A 16,045-nucleotide genomic window follows, 5' to 3' on the forward strand; every position below is an offset into this window, starting at 1 on the left:
AGGAACATGATAGCGACAATCAAACCGAGAATTTCTGTTTATAGGGGGCTTTCTAGGGGTCGCAGGAACAAGCAGTTTATAATTGCTAACTTGACTTCTGCAAGTTCTTTTTGAATTACACAGCGCCAGGGGCACAAACCCCGCCCACCACCAACACGGCCCCACCTTCTTGTCGCGCCAGGTACTGCGGCGCGTGCGCAGGGTCCCGCGCAAGGGAGTCTGGGAGGCGGCGAGAGGTCAGCGCGCGCTCTGGCCGCCTTGCACTGTGGGAGATGTAGTCCTTATGCCTTCCCCGCTGCGGCAACTCTGGAAGAAGAGACGCCCTCAAACTACTATTCCCGGGACTCCTAGGGGTTTCCCCGGTTGCTTTGCAAAGGCCTGTCGGGGACGGGGTGAATGTCTGCGTAGAAAGTAATCAAACGACTTTAATTCCAGTAAAAAGAGGGCCGAAGAGAAGGGAAGGAGGACATTAACTCTTTTCGGGAGACTTTCTGTCTTGATTTACGCTGCTGGAGCCAGCGTTTTTTCCGAACACGCCGTGCAGAATTAGCGGTGTGAACGCGAGGACTGGAGTCCGTGTCCGGCTGGGTGTGTGGTGGGTAGTGAAAGTTTGCTCGTCACAGCTGGCATCTTCCCTAAGCGGAGCGGCTTTCCGGGAACATGATTTGTACTTTCCTACGAGCTGTACGGTGTACGGAGAAGCTGCACAGGTCCTCGGGGAAGCGGTTGTTTCTGGCACACTTTGTACTTAACAAAGCTTGCTTGAAGACTGAGCCCAACTGGAGATGGGGGCCGCAAGAGCAGAAGAGAACGGTGCGACCTAGGTGTATTTTGGGAGTCACCCAGAAAACCATCTGGACGCAAGGACAGAGCCCGCAGAGAGCGAAGGAGGACGGCAGCAAACAAGTGTCTGCGCACAGAAGTCAGAGCGGGGAAACCGCCATCTCAACGTCACAGAAAGGTAAAAGGGAAGTCCCTGTAACGATCAGTCTTTCAGCAAACGTGACGAGAGCTGCCAGTGCCCTTTTACACAAGTTCAGTGTTAAGAATAAACAGTTGACACAAATTAAAAGGTAGAACCGTTAAACACAGTTTAGAACCAGAGAATACAGGCCCACAATTTTCTTCACAAATCTGAACTCAGATTTAAAAGTTGGTTTTGATATAACTTTGCTGAATTATGTCTATAAAATTTTTGTCAACTTAGTTTGGTGACAGCTATATAAAACTTAACCATTGTTTAGTACTTTATAATAAACAAGTAGATTTCCCAGATGTTAGTTTGTCTCATTTGAGCCTCAAATTTACTGTTTGAGGCAGACATTAGTACTCTTTAGTATGTATAAGGCATATTTCCCCAACTTCACACAACTAAAAATTGAATGCAGATTTTCCCAGTCTCAATTTTCTGATATCCAGGACAACCACTCCTGTATCTTTAGTCTTTCAGAATAGCACTGTCTCTGGCATTCCCCCTTAGATGTGATACTGCTTTTCATTTACTATTTTGGTCAGTAGGAGGCAGTTTCACAGACTTCCATTGGACTTTACCCATTATGGTAGCTTTTAACCTGCCTCAAGGGAACTAAAGTAGGGCCTGTTGTTGGCAATTACTGAGTATGTCCATTCCAGTTATATGTTGGGAATCAGGGAAATGACTGCCAGGTAAGTCCATGGACCCAGCTGTGAACCTCTTACAAGCCAGGCTTTTTATTACATAGCCACCGTATGTACATAACAGAGGGACCATAATGATTCCTTGCGGTATTGATGTCAGCTCAGACTCTGTCCAGCAGACCTTGACGTGTTTGGGTGTCCCCCTTTTCCAGCATACAGTCACCAAGTGAATGGCCGTAGGGCTCTGGTGAAGGACCAGGGGAATCACATATACTTGCTCAGTATAGAGGCTGGCCTTCCTTCGGTAAATGGATTCCAGGTCTGAAGACTGATTCACGTCCAGAAATTGAGCCATTGATTATCATGGTTGCTCCCACCTGGCTTCAGTGCCACTGCCGTCCCCATGGCTGTCAGGGCGCCTTGTTCTGTAACGATGTGAAGTGTTTTCCAGGCCCTCCTACAGGACAGCCGGCTGGTGGATTTTGCCACTCTAGCATGCCCACAGTTTTCCATGGCAGTTCTGTCATTTTTACTTCACTTAATGTGGACCACGCTCTCTCCGTCTTTCCAAGAGCGAACCTAGCCATGCACCAGCTCCCAGGCTGCTTGTCAGACTTGAGTTTTTGATCGGAGGAGAGTACTGCCCCTGTTGATCAGCTCTCACTTGTCCGGTTCTGTATTCTGTGATCCTTCATGCTGCCCTTAGGATACAGCCGGCTCTGCTGGTGGGGCTTCCAGCCCCTTTGGGGATGGCCCGTTTCCTCTTTCCTCCCAGTTATGTCGTAACCTGGCCAGAGCACGTGTCTCGCTAGATGGAAGCCCCCGCCAGGTCTTCAAGGAGGAAGAAGAGCTAGCCTTGAACTGGAAGGCATGAGCTGCTGCTTCACACGTTAGGGTTCAGGAGAACCTGCGGACTCAAGATTCTGGAGTGCGTCAGCCTTGATACCCCCCTGCCAAGCTGCAGGCTCTCTCTCCTCCCAAGTCACGACACTGGCCTTGACACAAGAGACCTGGTGGGGTGAGAGTCCAGCCTCCCTGCTACTCTTTTGCCCTGGGCCTGGCCCTCAGCTTTTTCTGCCCTCTGGGTGCAACAAAGGAGTCTCCTGTTTTGCTGTCTAGGAGGCGCCTGACTTTCACACTTGACCTTCATTGGTGATCAGTCACCTCGTCCTCTCACTGTCTTTCTCCAGTGCATTGGCAGCCCCCTACCACAGCCATCAGTCCGACTCCTTATAATTGCTTATTCCCCCTAAATTCCCAAAACATGACACCCATCAGTGCATTCCGTCCCACCAGTGCTCCAGGCCACCATCGGTGAGAGCCGCGACAGTCGTGCGACCACTCCCTGCCGGGCCTCTCAGCTCCTCCCGCCACCAGGGACGAGTCCTCGAGGCCAGCCGGTGGCCAGTGATCCAGCTCCAAAATCCCAGTTTGGAGCTGCTTCCTGGGACCACTCCTGTAGCCCCGTCGTAGGGCGAGTTCCAGGGAAGCAGACTCAGTGGGGTCTGCGGGCAGGAGGTTTGGGGGCCTCCCGTGGGGAGGAGGGAGGCTGGGCTGGGCAGCGGGGCGTTTGCGATAGGGCCTCCGCTGGTCCTGCAGGAACGCGGGGGCTGGGCTGGCCCTTGCAGTCCTCTTATCTCAAGATGTGGGGCTTGGGCACCAACCAGGCACTGGGTATGGGGAGGGCCAGGGCCTTGGATGCAGGGATTCCGCCAGCCAGCAGCCACGTCGGCTCCCCCAACCTGGGGAACGGGAGCCCTGGTCCTGCGGGGAGCACGTGGGTGGTCACCACAGCACCCCTCATTGCAGAGACAGATGGCAGGAGGGGTTTTGTGTGAAAGTATACGGTCTGAAAGGGTCAAGAAGCGGAAGGTAGACGATGAGCAGCTTCTACTGAAGACAGCTATAACATGACGCTTAAACAAACTTCGAGAATGCGTGGGCTATGAGTGATACTCGGCACGGGCTTTGCACGCAGCACATACAGTCGGTGTTTGTGGTTGAATAAATGGGGAAGAGCCTTCCCGAGAGCCTAAGCGAAGCAGCGGTGAGTGTGCCAGGCGGGAATCGGGAGCAAAGGTGTTGGGGCAAAGGCCTGATTTGGGTCACGGGGAACATCGCGGCTCCTGACCACCGCACTCAGTGTCGTGTTCTCAGCATGCCGCCGGGCTCACAGCTGGCAGGTAATGCTTATTAAGTGTGTTTTGTGACCTTGGTAGAGACTAGAATGAGATGGGTTTTTAAAAAAAAAAAAAAGTGCAGTATCTGTGCAGGTTCTGTGCAGGTTCTTCATTTTCTAAAGCATTTCGATTCACAAATCTGCCTGGCCAAGCAAAGTCCTGTTTTGTTGTTTCACAGGCAGCAGGGTGGCAGGCTGGGAAGGTCACTGACTGTTGAGGGCCGAGACCCGTTTTGATCCCTTTGACTGCAGCTGACAAAGCCAACACGTCTCTTAATGTGTGAACAGCAGACCGTATCCAGTGGTGCCTAATCAAGGACTGTTGTTTCCACTTAGAGGGACTGGATCACTCGTTCAAAGGGTTTCCTCATCTTAGACAATAAGGAGGCATTAAAATCATAATGCTACCTAAAGTAAAGAATCCATTCCTAAGCCCCGCTCCCAGAATCCTGCTGCGGTTCTTTCAGAAAGTTTCTTCAGGTGGTCCTGATTCACAGAGAGATTTGACAACAGCTGCTCCAGAACATGTACCGACCCCCTCAGGTCCTGAGCCCACGTCTCACCTGCTAGAGATCCTGAAGCCAGAAGCATCCCGGCTCACGTCCAGCACACGTGTAACCAGTGGTGTTTTCTCTTTACAGTGAAAGAAGCTGGAAGAGATTTTACCTATTTAATAGTGGTGCTTATTGGAATCACCATTACAGGTTGAAAAACACAGCAAGTATAAAACCCCTGAATATCTTTTTCACTTTCCGTTTGTCTTGCTCTTGCTCTGCTTGAGCTTTTTCTTTGATTTTCAGGTGGCTTGTTTTACACGATCTTCAGAGAACTTTTTTCTTCATCCAGTCCTAATAAGATATATGGGAAAGCCCTAGAAAAATGCAGATTACATCCCGAGGTTAGTCCTCAAGATTGAGTTACACAGACTCTGATAACAGGGAGAAGAATGTTGTGGTGGGGAGGGGCAGGCAGAAGTCATGTGCTAGTTCTGAGACTAATGAATTCATATAATAATAAAATCGTAATGGTTGGATTGTGATTATGTTATTAGCTCTTTGTACTTGAAATGCTTTCATTACGAGTAGCACCCAAAGGTCCATGGGGGGGTGTTTCCATCCTAACGGTACAAGAGAGTCGTTTTACTAGTTGTCATCAATAATAAATGCTTAGAATATACCAGAGTATTAAACTCACTAGTCTTTTTAAAACCCTGATTCATAATCTTGTGATCATAATAGTAACTGTTGATGCTTATTGAGAGCATATTATGCACCAAGCACTCTGAGCTGCTCAGTGTTTGAGCACATCGTCTTTATTCAGTCTCAAAAGAACCACTTGTGTTGGGTGCTACTATTATCCTGTTTGCAGAAGGAAACTGACATTTAAAGAGATTAAGTAACTCAACTAAGATGACTGAACCGGTGAGAGGGAGAGCCAGAACCTCAATCCCAGTTTGGGTGATTCCACATCTTAGGCTCTTAAGCACAGCCTGCCTGAGCCACGCCCTGGAAGATGCAGATGTGGAAAAGCCGCCTCGATTCTTTTAAGGATCCCGTCCAGAGGAAGCTTTTCATAAGGCTTTCCAGTCACAGACAGAAAGCCAGTGTAGCCCATGCGGTGCCAGATTTTACTCCTGGGTGGAAAACTTTGGCACTGAAACATCTTACTCATTGACATCTTAATTCTTGTACTTTGAAAGAAAATGGCAGGTAGCATCATAAATATCAGGGCTGTTTCTCACACAGACCCAGGAGGAATGTCAGAGAAACAGAACGTGAGGTCCCTGGGGAGGGGAAGCTTTCGAACCCTCAGATCCTCTCAGCGTCCATGCCCTGCCCTGGGTTTCCCTGGGGCACCACCTCCAAATGCTCCATGAGTGTCTCTAATCATGTCAGGGCGGAAACGGCAGGAGCTAACGGCCTCTGGCATCTTTTTACTGGACTCGGGCAGTCTGAGAACTGCGGAGGAGAAGGCAGAGGGGGAGGTGTCCCTCTGAGTTGAAACTCAGCAGGGAGTAAAGGAGGTTCCCATTAGAGTTACTGGGAGTCCTAATTATACCTAACAAGAAACCCTTTACAGGGTACAAAACTAAACATGAGCAGTTGCATAATTAAATGTTAGGGTGCATCTCTAAGAAGAGATGAAGAGTTGCTGTGTTATTCCCAAACTCGGCCTTTCATAGATCTTCAGCCTTTTGAACAAAACAGAACTTCACAGAATAAACACAAAGAGCGAGATATTATTAAGGTCATAACTTAATTTGCTGCCTAAAAGAGCTCTACGAAGAATAATTAAACTTCAACAATTCGATTTTGTCAGCATTTATTAGGGGCCTATTGTTTGCCGGGCACTTTGCTTGGTTGAAAAACAGAAAATACTTACGTTTTGATACAGACATGTTTAATCTATTAAGTTGTTTGAACAATCATTTCAGCTACACAGTTCTTAAATATGTCTCATCTTACAAATTAGTCTGTATATGTGCCTGAAAATTTTGATACTGAAGATGCTCAACAGACCAAATAAGAAAAATTTTCAGAGTTGAAGCAATATTTTTTTAGTTTGATATCAAATTTCTATTTTTTTGAAAAGGTTCCAAAGTATTTGCATTTTAAATTCAGTAAAAATTACATTTCCACTTCATTGTGAGTTTTCCCATTAGGAATAATGGATTCCTACCTCTAGATCCGGTTTGTTTTAAATAAATCATTACTTGTTTTTATTTGTGTATTTAATGACCAAAAAATTATTTTGATCTCATAGCTTTTAGTATTAGACCCCATTGGGTAAATTTCACTAAAACTATTCAGACATTTAAATATTTGAACACTTTGTTACATCGTGTTTCTTTTTGTAAAAGGGGAGTGGAAACAGCTCCACTTCAGCCTAACTGTTCTGAAACTACAAGTAACACCATAAAGTTACCTATTTCATTCTCTGTGCATGAAAAGTTTGAGTGTTAATTATGGGATGATTTTTGCATAATAACTCTTTTCCCACTTTTCTTATCATTGGAGATATCATTTTGAAAGAGTCCCAGGCTTATTTTTTTTTCTAAAATAAATCACTCAGTTTGTCAGAAAATAGTTCCCTAGGAAGCTTAAAAAAAATAGCCCTGGGCTTCCCTGGTGGCGCAGTGGTTGAGAATCTGCCTGCTAATGCAGGGGACACGGGTTCGAGCCCTGGTCTGGGAAGATCCCACATGCCGCGGAGCGGCTGGGCCCGTGAGCCACAACTGCTGAGCGTGCGCGTCTGGAGCCTGTGCCCCGCAACGGGAGGGGCCGCGATAGTGAAAGGCCCGCGCACCGCGATGAAGAGCGGTCCCCGCACCGCGATGAAAGAGTGGCCCCCGCTTGCCGCAACTAGAGAAAGCCCTCGCACGAACCGAAGACCCAGCACAGCCAAAAATAAATAAATAAATAAATAAATAAAGATTTACCTTTAAAAAAAAAAAAAAAAAAAAGCAGCAAAAATAGCCCTGACTGAGGAAGCATCACCTTACTCTGCAGGTCCTAAGTGTCTTCGGCGAGCCCGTTAAAGGCTACGGGGAGATGACGAGACGTGGCAGAAGGCAGCATGTCAGGTACTGCAGGCGGCTTGGATTCGAGAGCTTGGGGTGATGTTTAAGTGGGAGGAATTCAGGCTTGTGCGTTTTCATTGTCTTGACAGTTTTATTGAATACGTAAAAGATGGGCTGAAACACATGCGTGTGAAATTCTACATCCAGGGCTCCGAGCCCGGGAAGCAAGGAACCGTGCATCTTGAAGTGAAAGAGGTGAGATCGTGTGGGGATGGGGTTTCTTGAACGCAGACTCTACGTAAAGTGCCAAAGAGCAGGGCAACACCTTGACACTCATTTTTTTTTTCCAGAACCCGGAAAGTGGCGAATATGAATTTCAATATATATTTGTAGAACTTGAACCGTATTCTAGGAGAACTATTGTCATTGAAGATAATCGATCTTAAGACAATTAAAAGAACAAGCAACCACGTGTTTCCTGGCGGACATGGAAAAATGCACATGAAGGCTCTGATCTTCACAGCCCTCTTCCAGAGTCTATTTCGAATAAAATAGGAAGGAGTGTAGCTCATAAAAGTGAAGGCAACTGGGTAGTTGTTGCATTTAGACAAACTGAATTAGAGATTTTCTTGTACGGTGAAAAATCATGAAATAGAGCACACCTTATGTTAAATCATTGAATCGCTGATCATGAGCAGTGTTTCTGCTGTACTTAACATCATCTTTTATGATAAACTTTTGTTATTAAAAATTTTACACCATGTAAATAAGAAAATAGAGGTATTTAATGCTTTTTCATGTTGTATAACTGTAAAAAGTCTATGAAATAAAATTGAAACTAACAGGAAGATGTCAGAAGCAGCTTCCTTCCACGTATTTTGGAATATGACTTGAGAAACACTTGAAAATATTTGAGAACTATAGGGAACCAAGTGATACACTCTTCTAAATTATCATAGATAGGTGTATGCGTTGCATGGTTTTTAGTAATCTAGTTTGTCTCATGTTTCCCCCTCTGTGAGTTGGGGGCCTCGTGCACAGTAGGACACGTGCACGCTCTAAAGTTGGGTGGACCTGGGCTCTCACCAGGTGTGTGGGCCTCTGCAGGTACCTTAGCGTTATCAGACCTCGCTCTGTCCCATGTACCCGGAGCCAAGTACAGGATACGTAAGAGCAGAAACCTGGCAAGTTTGGGTGGAAGGATGATTTTTAAGATACTGTGGTATGCAATCTCAGTTACGGTCTTAATGGTTGTGTCCCTGCAAAATTCATATGTTGACATTCTAAGCCCCAAGGTGATGGTGTTGGGGGGGGCGGGGGGGTTTTGGGAGGTGATTAGGTCATGAGGGTGGAGCCCTTGTGAATGGGATTGGTGTCCTATAAAAGGGACCCCACATCTTCTAATAAAACTTTTTTTGTTATGACAAAAAAAAGGGACCCCACAGAGCTCCTTCACCCCTCCCCCAAGTGAGGACACAGCAGGATGTCTGCAGCCTGGAAGAGGGCCTGAGTGTGTCCTTAGCCTAGTCTCAGCCTTAGATTTTATCTACCTTATTACCCTAAATCCTCAAGTCTCCCCAGACTTTATGCATTAGTATACAGATATGTCAAAACCCTGTTTTCTGGTCTTCTCCACTATAATAACATTGTGTTGTTCTTTCAGTAGCCTAACTTGTATCTAATTTTACCATTTCGGCTACGCCTTTTTTCTCCTTCCTTCCTGCATTCATTAGTTTTAATCCACCCCCTGCTCCCTGTTCCCACCGCCCCTGTGTGCTGGGTGCTCCCAGAGGCCTTCGGCCAGGAAGTTAGAATCGGCTTCCACACCAGTCTCTGCCCCTTGTCTCTCCCCAACTAATCTCCCTCCTCATGGCACAAGAGCCGCTTTCTAAACTCTGGTCTGGTTGCGCCCTGTCCCCACTCACATCCTTCAGTGATTCCCAGATGCCCTGAAAACGGTAAATCCCGTCAGGTCCCAGTACTCTGCCTCAGTCCCCTCCCCCTGACCCACCCTCCCCCAGGCCTAGTCCAGCCACCCTGCACCAGCTCAGACTCCACGGGGCCACTCCTTCAGACCCTTAAGTTCCAAAGTTCTGCTGGTAGGCTGTTTTAAGAAGGTTATGTGTGTTTTGCTACTAAACATTCTCAGGCACTTGGAATTTTCTTAATGCTTAATCAGGCCAACCTTTGGCGGGGTAGGATTTCTCCTCCCCTCAGTGGCATTTTCAAAAGCCTTCTACTGCATTCCATAAAACTCCTTGGGGTCACAAGGCATTGTTTCTGCCCCGTAATTATTGACAGTGCATTTACAGCACACAAAGAAGTAGACTGCCAAATCTCCCACAGTCCCGGCCGTATGTTTGCGTAGCCAGAAGCACCTCTTGCCAAACGTTCTCTCTTTAGGTCCTCACAGCTATAGAGGGCTGACTAGGGGCTCTGGTTTTACTGATGGGGAACATGGGGCTTTATTATTTGTTGGGAACCAGAAACAGGATTTCTCACTCATCCATTCAACCTTTTAGCGTCTTTTAACACCTGCTGGGTCTACCTGATGTGGAACAAGAGTGAGGGGTCGCTACCCGCTAGGGGATTAGGACCAACCTCTTCTGATTCCCATTTTGTTTCACCTTCCTTTGCACCTCCCAGACGCTCATAGTATCTCAGAAAGGACATATACACTATATGCCAACCAAAGCAGGAGACGGTGACAACAGAGGGAGCACCGCTAGGGAAATGGTCCAGGCGAAGGTCATGGGGCTGGTGGACACTGGCCCCATCACACGAGAAAAGTCAGGACGAAACCTCCAGGAACAGGAAGCCTGGGGCCAAATCACGCTCCACCCACTGAACAGCATAATCCTGGATGAACTCATCCCCTCAAGATCCCCAGCTTATTCACATCTTTGGCCTTATAAGGTAATATTCACAATGTGGACTTACCTTTTGGGGCCCAGCATTCAGGAGCAACCAAGAGCATCTGCTACAGCAGCAAGGGGCTCAAACTCATCCACTCTGTGTGACCTCGGAACCTGGGATATGAACGGGTTGGTCTGACTCACGTCCTAAGTGTTTAACCTGATGTTGCCTTCCCATTTCTTTACCTCTTTGCAATTCAGTTTCCTCGTCTCTCAAATGAGGACAGTAATACCACCTTGTAAGGTTTTTATAAGGATTCCATGTGCTGGTGCAGAGGCATTTCCTCAACAGCTGGCAGCTGGTTAGATTGCAGCTATTGGAGGATCTCATCTTCCCTTTAGGTTTAGATGGTAGACAGAGGAGGTACCATTTTCATTTTTGTACCATCAGCTCTTAGCGTATTTGGACGATAGTACGTTTTCAAAAGTTCTGTTAAACCTAAGCCTTAGAAGCATCTATAGATACTTCTAAAACATAGGCAGCACAATTCTCAGAAGGTGACTTTAAAAGCTGCTGAAGTCCTAGTATGCCAGCTCTAAGAAACAGAAGACTGCAAAAATTATGGCTGCAGCCTTGTCACAGTCAAAAGCATTCCTGCACCAGTGAAACAAAATAACAACCAAAATAACAGAAATCTAGTGCCTTTAAAAGGTTGAAATTCCTCTAGGAGCAGGGTTGGAAAAAGGAAAACATACATTCCTCTTCAGAACATACACACACACACACACACCAGCAAAAGATGGTTCATGGAACAACCAACTTGTAAAACCACTTCATAATATGATAAAACAAAAATGCAAAGAAAAGAAAGTAATGTTTTGATCAAATAGTTAGTAGAACCACGGTAAATGCTTTGATTCATGTCTATTGATTTGACTCTAAAGTGTTTTGTGCACTTTTAGAAAAGAATGTTTTTGTGGTAAAACATTTCTTTGCAGTGAAAATTGTGTAACTATTTACTCAAAAACTCCAACATAAGCAGCTCAGAATAACCATTGGCATTAACCAGACTCGTTGGATATTCTGCAATTATCCACGGACTGTGCAAGGTGGCATCCCGGCGCCACCCCTCTTCTCACCACGAGGCATGTGATGCTGCCAGCAGTCAGTGATTTACACAGAGCTTGTAAGGAAGGTGCCCCCCATCTCCCCCGACACCCAGACGACTTGCGGAGGTACTCTGTCCCTCTTCCACCAACATCCCATTTCCAAATCCCCCACCCAACCTAGAAAAAATTAGTCAGTGCTTCTGGTTTACAACCATCATACTAAGATCTCTGGTAAATTATAAAATGCCTCTCCTTCTCCTCTTTCTGTCCTCTCCCCTTCTTCACGGAATTAATGGCAAACTTTTGTTAAAAACAGTTAACAGGGGACTTCCCTGGTGGCGCAGGGGTTAAGAATCCTGCCAATGCAGGGGACACGAGTTCGAGCCCTGGTCTGGGAAGATCCCACATGCTGCGGAGCAACTAAGCCCGTGCGCCACAACTACTGAGTCTGTGCGCTAGAGCCCGCGAGCCACAACTACTGAAGCCCGCGCGCCTAGAGCCCGTGCTCCGCAACAAGAGAAGCCACCGCAATGAGAAGCCCGCGCACTGCAACGAAGGGTAGCCCCCGCTCTCCATAACTGGAGAAAGCCCGCGCGCGGAGATGAAGACCCAACGCAGCTAAAATAAATTAATTAAGTTAATTAATTAATTTTTTAAAAAAAACAGTTAACAGCAATAAAAAGACCTCATGAGATGTTTAACATGTGTCAGTTCCATTGATTAAGATCTGAGCCATTTAAAAAATAATAATAAAAGGAAGCATGCCGAAACGAAAAGTTAGTTGAAAAGGTCAAATTCATCAGCTGGAGAATCCTGACTTTACTGCAGGCAATCGGTATCAATCGGGACATGTATTGCTCACGTTGTATTTGATAGGTGTTGTAGCATCGAATTACGGGAAGGAAGCAGCACAACAATGAAGAGAAGAATCAAATGACTTGTCAGTAATGATGCTTCAGTCCAGGGGAGCCTCGTTTATGAGAACCCACTGTTCACATTCACGTACTGTTCCTGCCACGTGAGAACGTGGCAATGGGAATGTTCATTTATTTAAGCAAAACTGTCAGCACTGTTTCAGAGAGAAGTAAACAGTATAAAACAAATGCGTGCTGAGCAAGGCACATGGCTTTCTGCCTACAGAGGAGACACTAAGGGACTATGTACTGACTTCACAAGGACCCAAACAGGCACAGACGATGAAAACCAGCTATTATGTTTTCCCAGGAAGCCACCGTGTGTGATGGGCTGCCAGTAAATGCTGCCAATTTTGTTTAGGAACAATTCAGATAAAAACCATAAACCTATTAAGCTAAATGTCACAGTCATTGGTATCAATTGTATTTAACCTACACTTATACAAAATGGACATAATACATAAAAATAATATGTCATTTCAAGTAGTTTCAAATAATCGGATTGTAATAGGTTTATTGTTTATCATATCAGAGTTATAAAAATGTTAATTTTTGTCTTTATCGAGCATGACGGCATCGTTTGTGTTATTATTTTTTTTTTTTTTAATTTATTTATTTATTTATTTATTTTTGGCTGTGTTGGGTCTTTGTTTCTGTGCGAGGGCTTTCTCTAGTTGCGGCAAGGGGGGGCCACTCTCCATCGCGGTGCGCGGGCCTCTCACTATCGCGGCCTCTCTTGTTGCGGAGCACAGGCTCCAGACGCGCAGGCTCAGTAGTTGTGGCTCACGGGCCCAGTTGCTCCGTGGCATGTGGGATCTTCCCAGACCAGGGCTCGAACCCGTGTCCCCTGCATTAGCAGGCAGACTCCCAACCACTGCACCACCAGGGAAGCCCCCTGTGTTATTATTAATACTGATGTATTTTATTTCTAATTTATGTAACCGGGGCGTGCCAATGCGTGTGCCCAGCTTCTCATTAGTGATGCCACCTGGCAGCTACCACTCTTGCAGGGCTCGCCTTACGCTCTAACAGTGGGGGACAGGAGTGCAGCCCGTGGCTTGATTGCTTCCGGTCTTTGAAGCGTTCTTGATTTGGTTCCTGTGGTTGCAGCCCTGAGGACATGTTTTAAGTGGGCTGCTGACACTCCTTCTATACAAAGGGCACCTGCAGACTTCTAGAGGCTGGACTAGAGATTCGGGATTCCAGGGAGGGAAGCACACAGAGGCCACACACTCCAATACCCAGGCGACTTCGCACAGAAGCTCATGCCCCGGGGAAATGGCAGGATGCAGTCTCTAACTCTCGTCTAAAACCCATCAAGCCTCAGTTTCCCCCACATTCTTCCTCAGTGTGTCCCCTTCTTTCTATCACTCTCCGACTCTCTGTCTCTGTTCTCTCCAGCCTCCCTCCTCCCTCCTCCATTTCTCCATCTTCTCCCTATTTGCTCCTTAACAGACTGTAATAAAGACTTACAAACATCCACGTTCCTTCTTCCTGATTTAAATTGGGCAAGATAGATCTTGTGGCTGTCACTGGATCGGGAGAGGTGAGGATGAGTCTCACCAATTGGAAGAAGCATAGAATTAGAAACGTGTCATTTCATTAAGTCAGTTAAGTGACACCGAGAATCCCAACGATCTTGCTAACGATCTTGCACCAGGATCCCATTTTATTCTCAAAGCAGCTGCTCAAAATTTTGTTTTCTTATTTGCAGTGAATAGGTCCAAGGACTCAATCTACTTTTCTTAAAAACCTATTCAGGTTTATGATCAAGCATTTGGGCTCAGGACTCAGAAAATCTTAACTGAGTTAAAGTCCCAATTTTGCCCACCATTGTGTGATAGGTAATTTACTTCTCTGTAAAATGGAATAATAATAGTGCCTATCTCACAATTTCTTTTGATAATTATGTGTAAAGTGCTTAGAAAACACCTAGGAAGAAACATATCAAGAAGCACACAAGAACTTCATAAAGAACAATTTAACATTCTACTGAGGGAGATTAAAAAAAAAAAAAGACTTGAATAAAGGAAAAGGCATCCTCTATTTTGAGGACAACATATGAATTCATTAGTGTAGATCATCTCACTGTGCCTGCACATACTAAACACTCAGTAAGTGAAGGAAACATTGAGATCAAGACTGACAGATCCCCACAGTCCCAACTAGCCCTGCAGCAAGCTCCAGCATGTAGAAACAAAAATATAAACAAAGTACTGAAAAATAAAGCAGACAGATGGCAAATAAGCATATGAAAAGATGCTCCACATCATATGTCATCAGAGAAATTCAAATTAAAACAATGAGACACCACTTCACACCTAATAGAATGGCCAAAATCCAGAACACTGACAACACCAAATGCTGGCGAGGATGTGGAGCAACAGGAACGCTCATTCAGTGCTGGTGGGAACGCACAAGGGTGCAGCCACTTTGGAAGACAGTTTGGCAGTTTCTTACAGAACTAACCTCTTACAAAACATATTCTTACCACCCAATCCAGCCATCACGTTTGGCATTTACCCAAAGGAGTTGAAAATTTATGTCCACACAAAAACTTGCCCACAGATGTTTACAGCAGCTTTATTCATAATTGCCAAAACGTGGGCATCCTTGTGTTGTTCCTGATCTTAGAAGAAATGCTTTAAGCTTTTCACCATTGAGTATGATGTTAGCTATAGGTTTGTCAAATATGGCCTTTATTATGTTGAGGTAGGTTCCCTCTATGGCCACTTTCTGGAGAGTTTTTATCATAAATGGGTGTTGAATTTTATCAAAAGCTTTTTCTGCATCTATTGAGATGATCATATGGTTTTTATTCTTCAGTCTGTTAACATGGTGCATGATAATGATTTGCGTATACTGAAAAATCCTTGCATCCCTAGGATAAATCCCACTTGATCATGGTGTATGATCCTTTAATGTATTGTTGGTTTTGGTTTGCTAATATTTTGTTGAGGACTTTTGCGTCCATGTTCATCAGTGATACTGGCCTGTAATTTTCCTTTCTGTGTGGTATCTTTGTCTGGTTTTGGTATCAGGGTAATGGTGGCCTCATAGAATGAGTTCAGAAGTGTTCTTTCCTCTGCAATTTTTTGGAAGCAACCAAGATGTCCTTTAGTAGGTGAATGGATAAGTAAACTGCGGTACATCCAGACAATGGATTATCAGTCAGCATTAAAACGAAATGAGCTATCCAGCCATGAAAAGATATGGAGGAACCTTAAATGTGTCTTACGAAGTGAAAGAAGACAATCTGAAAAGACTCCATACTTTATGATCTCAACTGTATAATATTCTGGAAAAGGCAAAACTATAGAGACAATAAAAAGAGTGGTTGCCAGGGGTTGAGGGGGAGAGTTGGGGGGGGGGGCGGTTTGCGGGCAGGCACGGGGGATGAACAGGTGCAGCACAGGGGATTTTTAAGGCAGTGAAAATACCCCATAGGGTACTGTGATGGATACATGTCATCATACATTTCTCCAAACCTACAGAATCTACTCCAAATAAACACTAATGAGAACTACAGTCTTTGGGAGATAAGGATGTCACTGTGGGTCCATCAGTTGTGACAAGTGTACCATCTGCTGGGGGTGTCGATAACGGGAGAGGCTGTACCCTGCGTGGGGACAGGGGTTTGTGGAATATCTCTGTACCTTCCCCTCTACTTTACTGTGAACTTAAAACTGCCCTAAAAAAGTAAAGAGTTGATTTTTAAAATAAAGCAGAAAAATGTCAAAAATAGAGAAGTCAAATTCTGAGGAACTAAAGAAGGAGGAGCATCTATTAGGCGGTGGCATTGCAATCCACACCTTTTCCATGAGCCGGGCCCAGCGGGGCAGGAAGTGAC

At 45.6% G+C, this 16,045-nt stretch overlaps 2 protein-coding genes across 3 annotated transcripts in view; one reads left to right on the forward strand and one right to left on the reverse strand.

Moving 5' to 3' along the window:
• Positions 1-10,331, reverse strand: part of FBXO15 (F-box protein 15) — a 53,574-nt gene extending 43,243 nt beyond the window's left edge. The window contains exon 1 of the mRNA XM_036823078.1: positions 10,257-10,331. Coding sequence (XP_036678973.1) covers positions 10,257-10,273 — 17 coding nt within the window. The 5' untranslated portion in view covers positions 10,274-10,331. The remainder of the gene's footprint in view (positions 1-10,256) is intronic.
• Positions 330-8,160, forward strand: TIMM21 (translocase of inner mitochondrial membrane 21). Of its 2 annotated transcripts, XM_036823079.1 has the most exons (6): positions 331-961; positions 4,438-4,500; positions 4,597-4,694; positions 7,306-7,379; positions 7,466-7,571; positions 7,667-8,160. In XM_036823079.1, exons 1-6 carry the CDS (start codon positions 661-663, stop codon positions 7,760-7,762), a joined length of 738 nt encoding a protein of 245 aa, XP_036678974.1. In that variant the 5' UTR covers positions 331-660; the 3' UTR covers positions 7,763-8,160. The 2 variants fall into 2 exon arrangements, with proteins under 2 accessions (XP_036678975.1, XP_036678974.1); XM_036823080.1 differs by lacking the exon at positions 4,438-4,500 and having other exon boundaries at positions 330-961.
• Positions 10,332-16,045: the final 5,714 nt, after the last annotated feature.

The sequence above is a fragment of the Balaenoptera musculus genome, chromosome 14, assembly GCF_009873245.2.
Source record: "Balaenoptera musculus isolate JJ_BM4_2016_0621 chromosome 14, mBalMus1.pri.v3, whole genome shotgun sequence".
Classification (NCBI taxonomy): domain Eukaryota; kingdom Metazoa; phylum Chordata; class Mammalia; order Artiodactyla; family Balaenopteridae; genus Balaenoptera; species Balaenoptera musculus.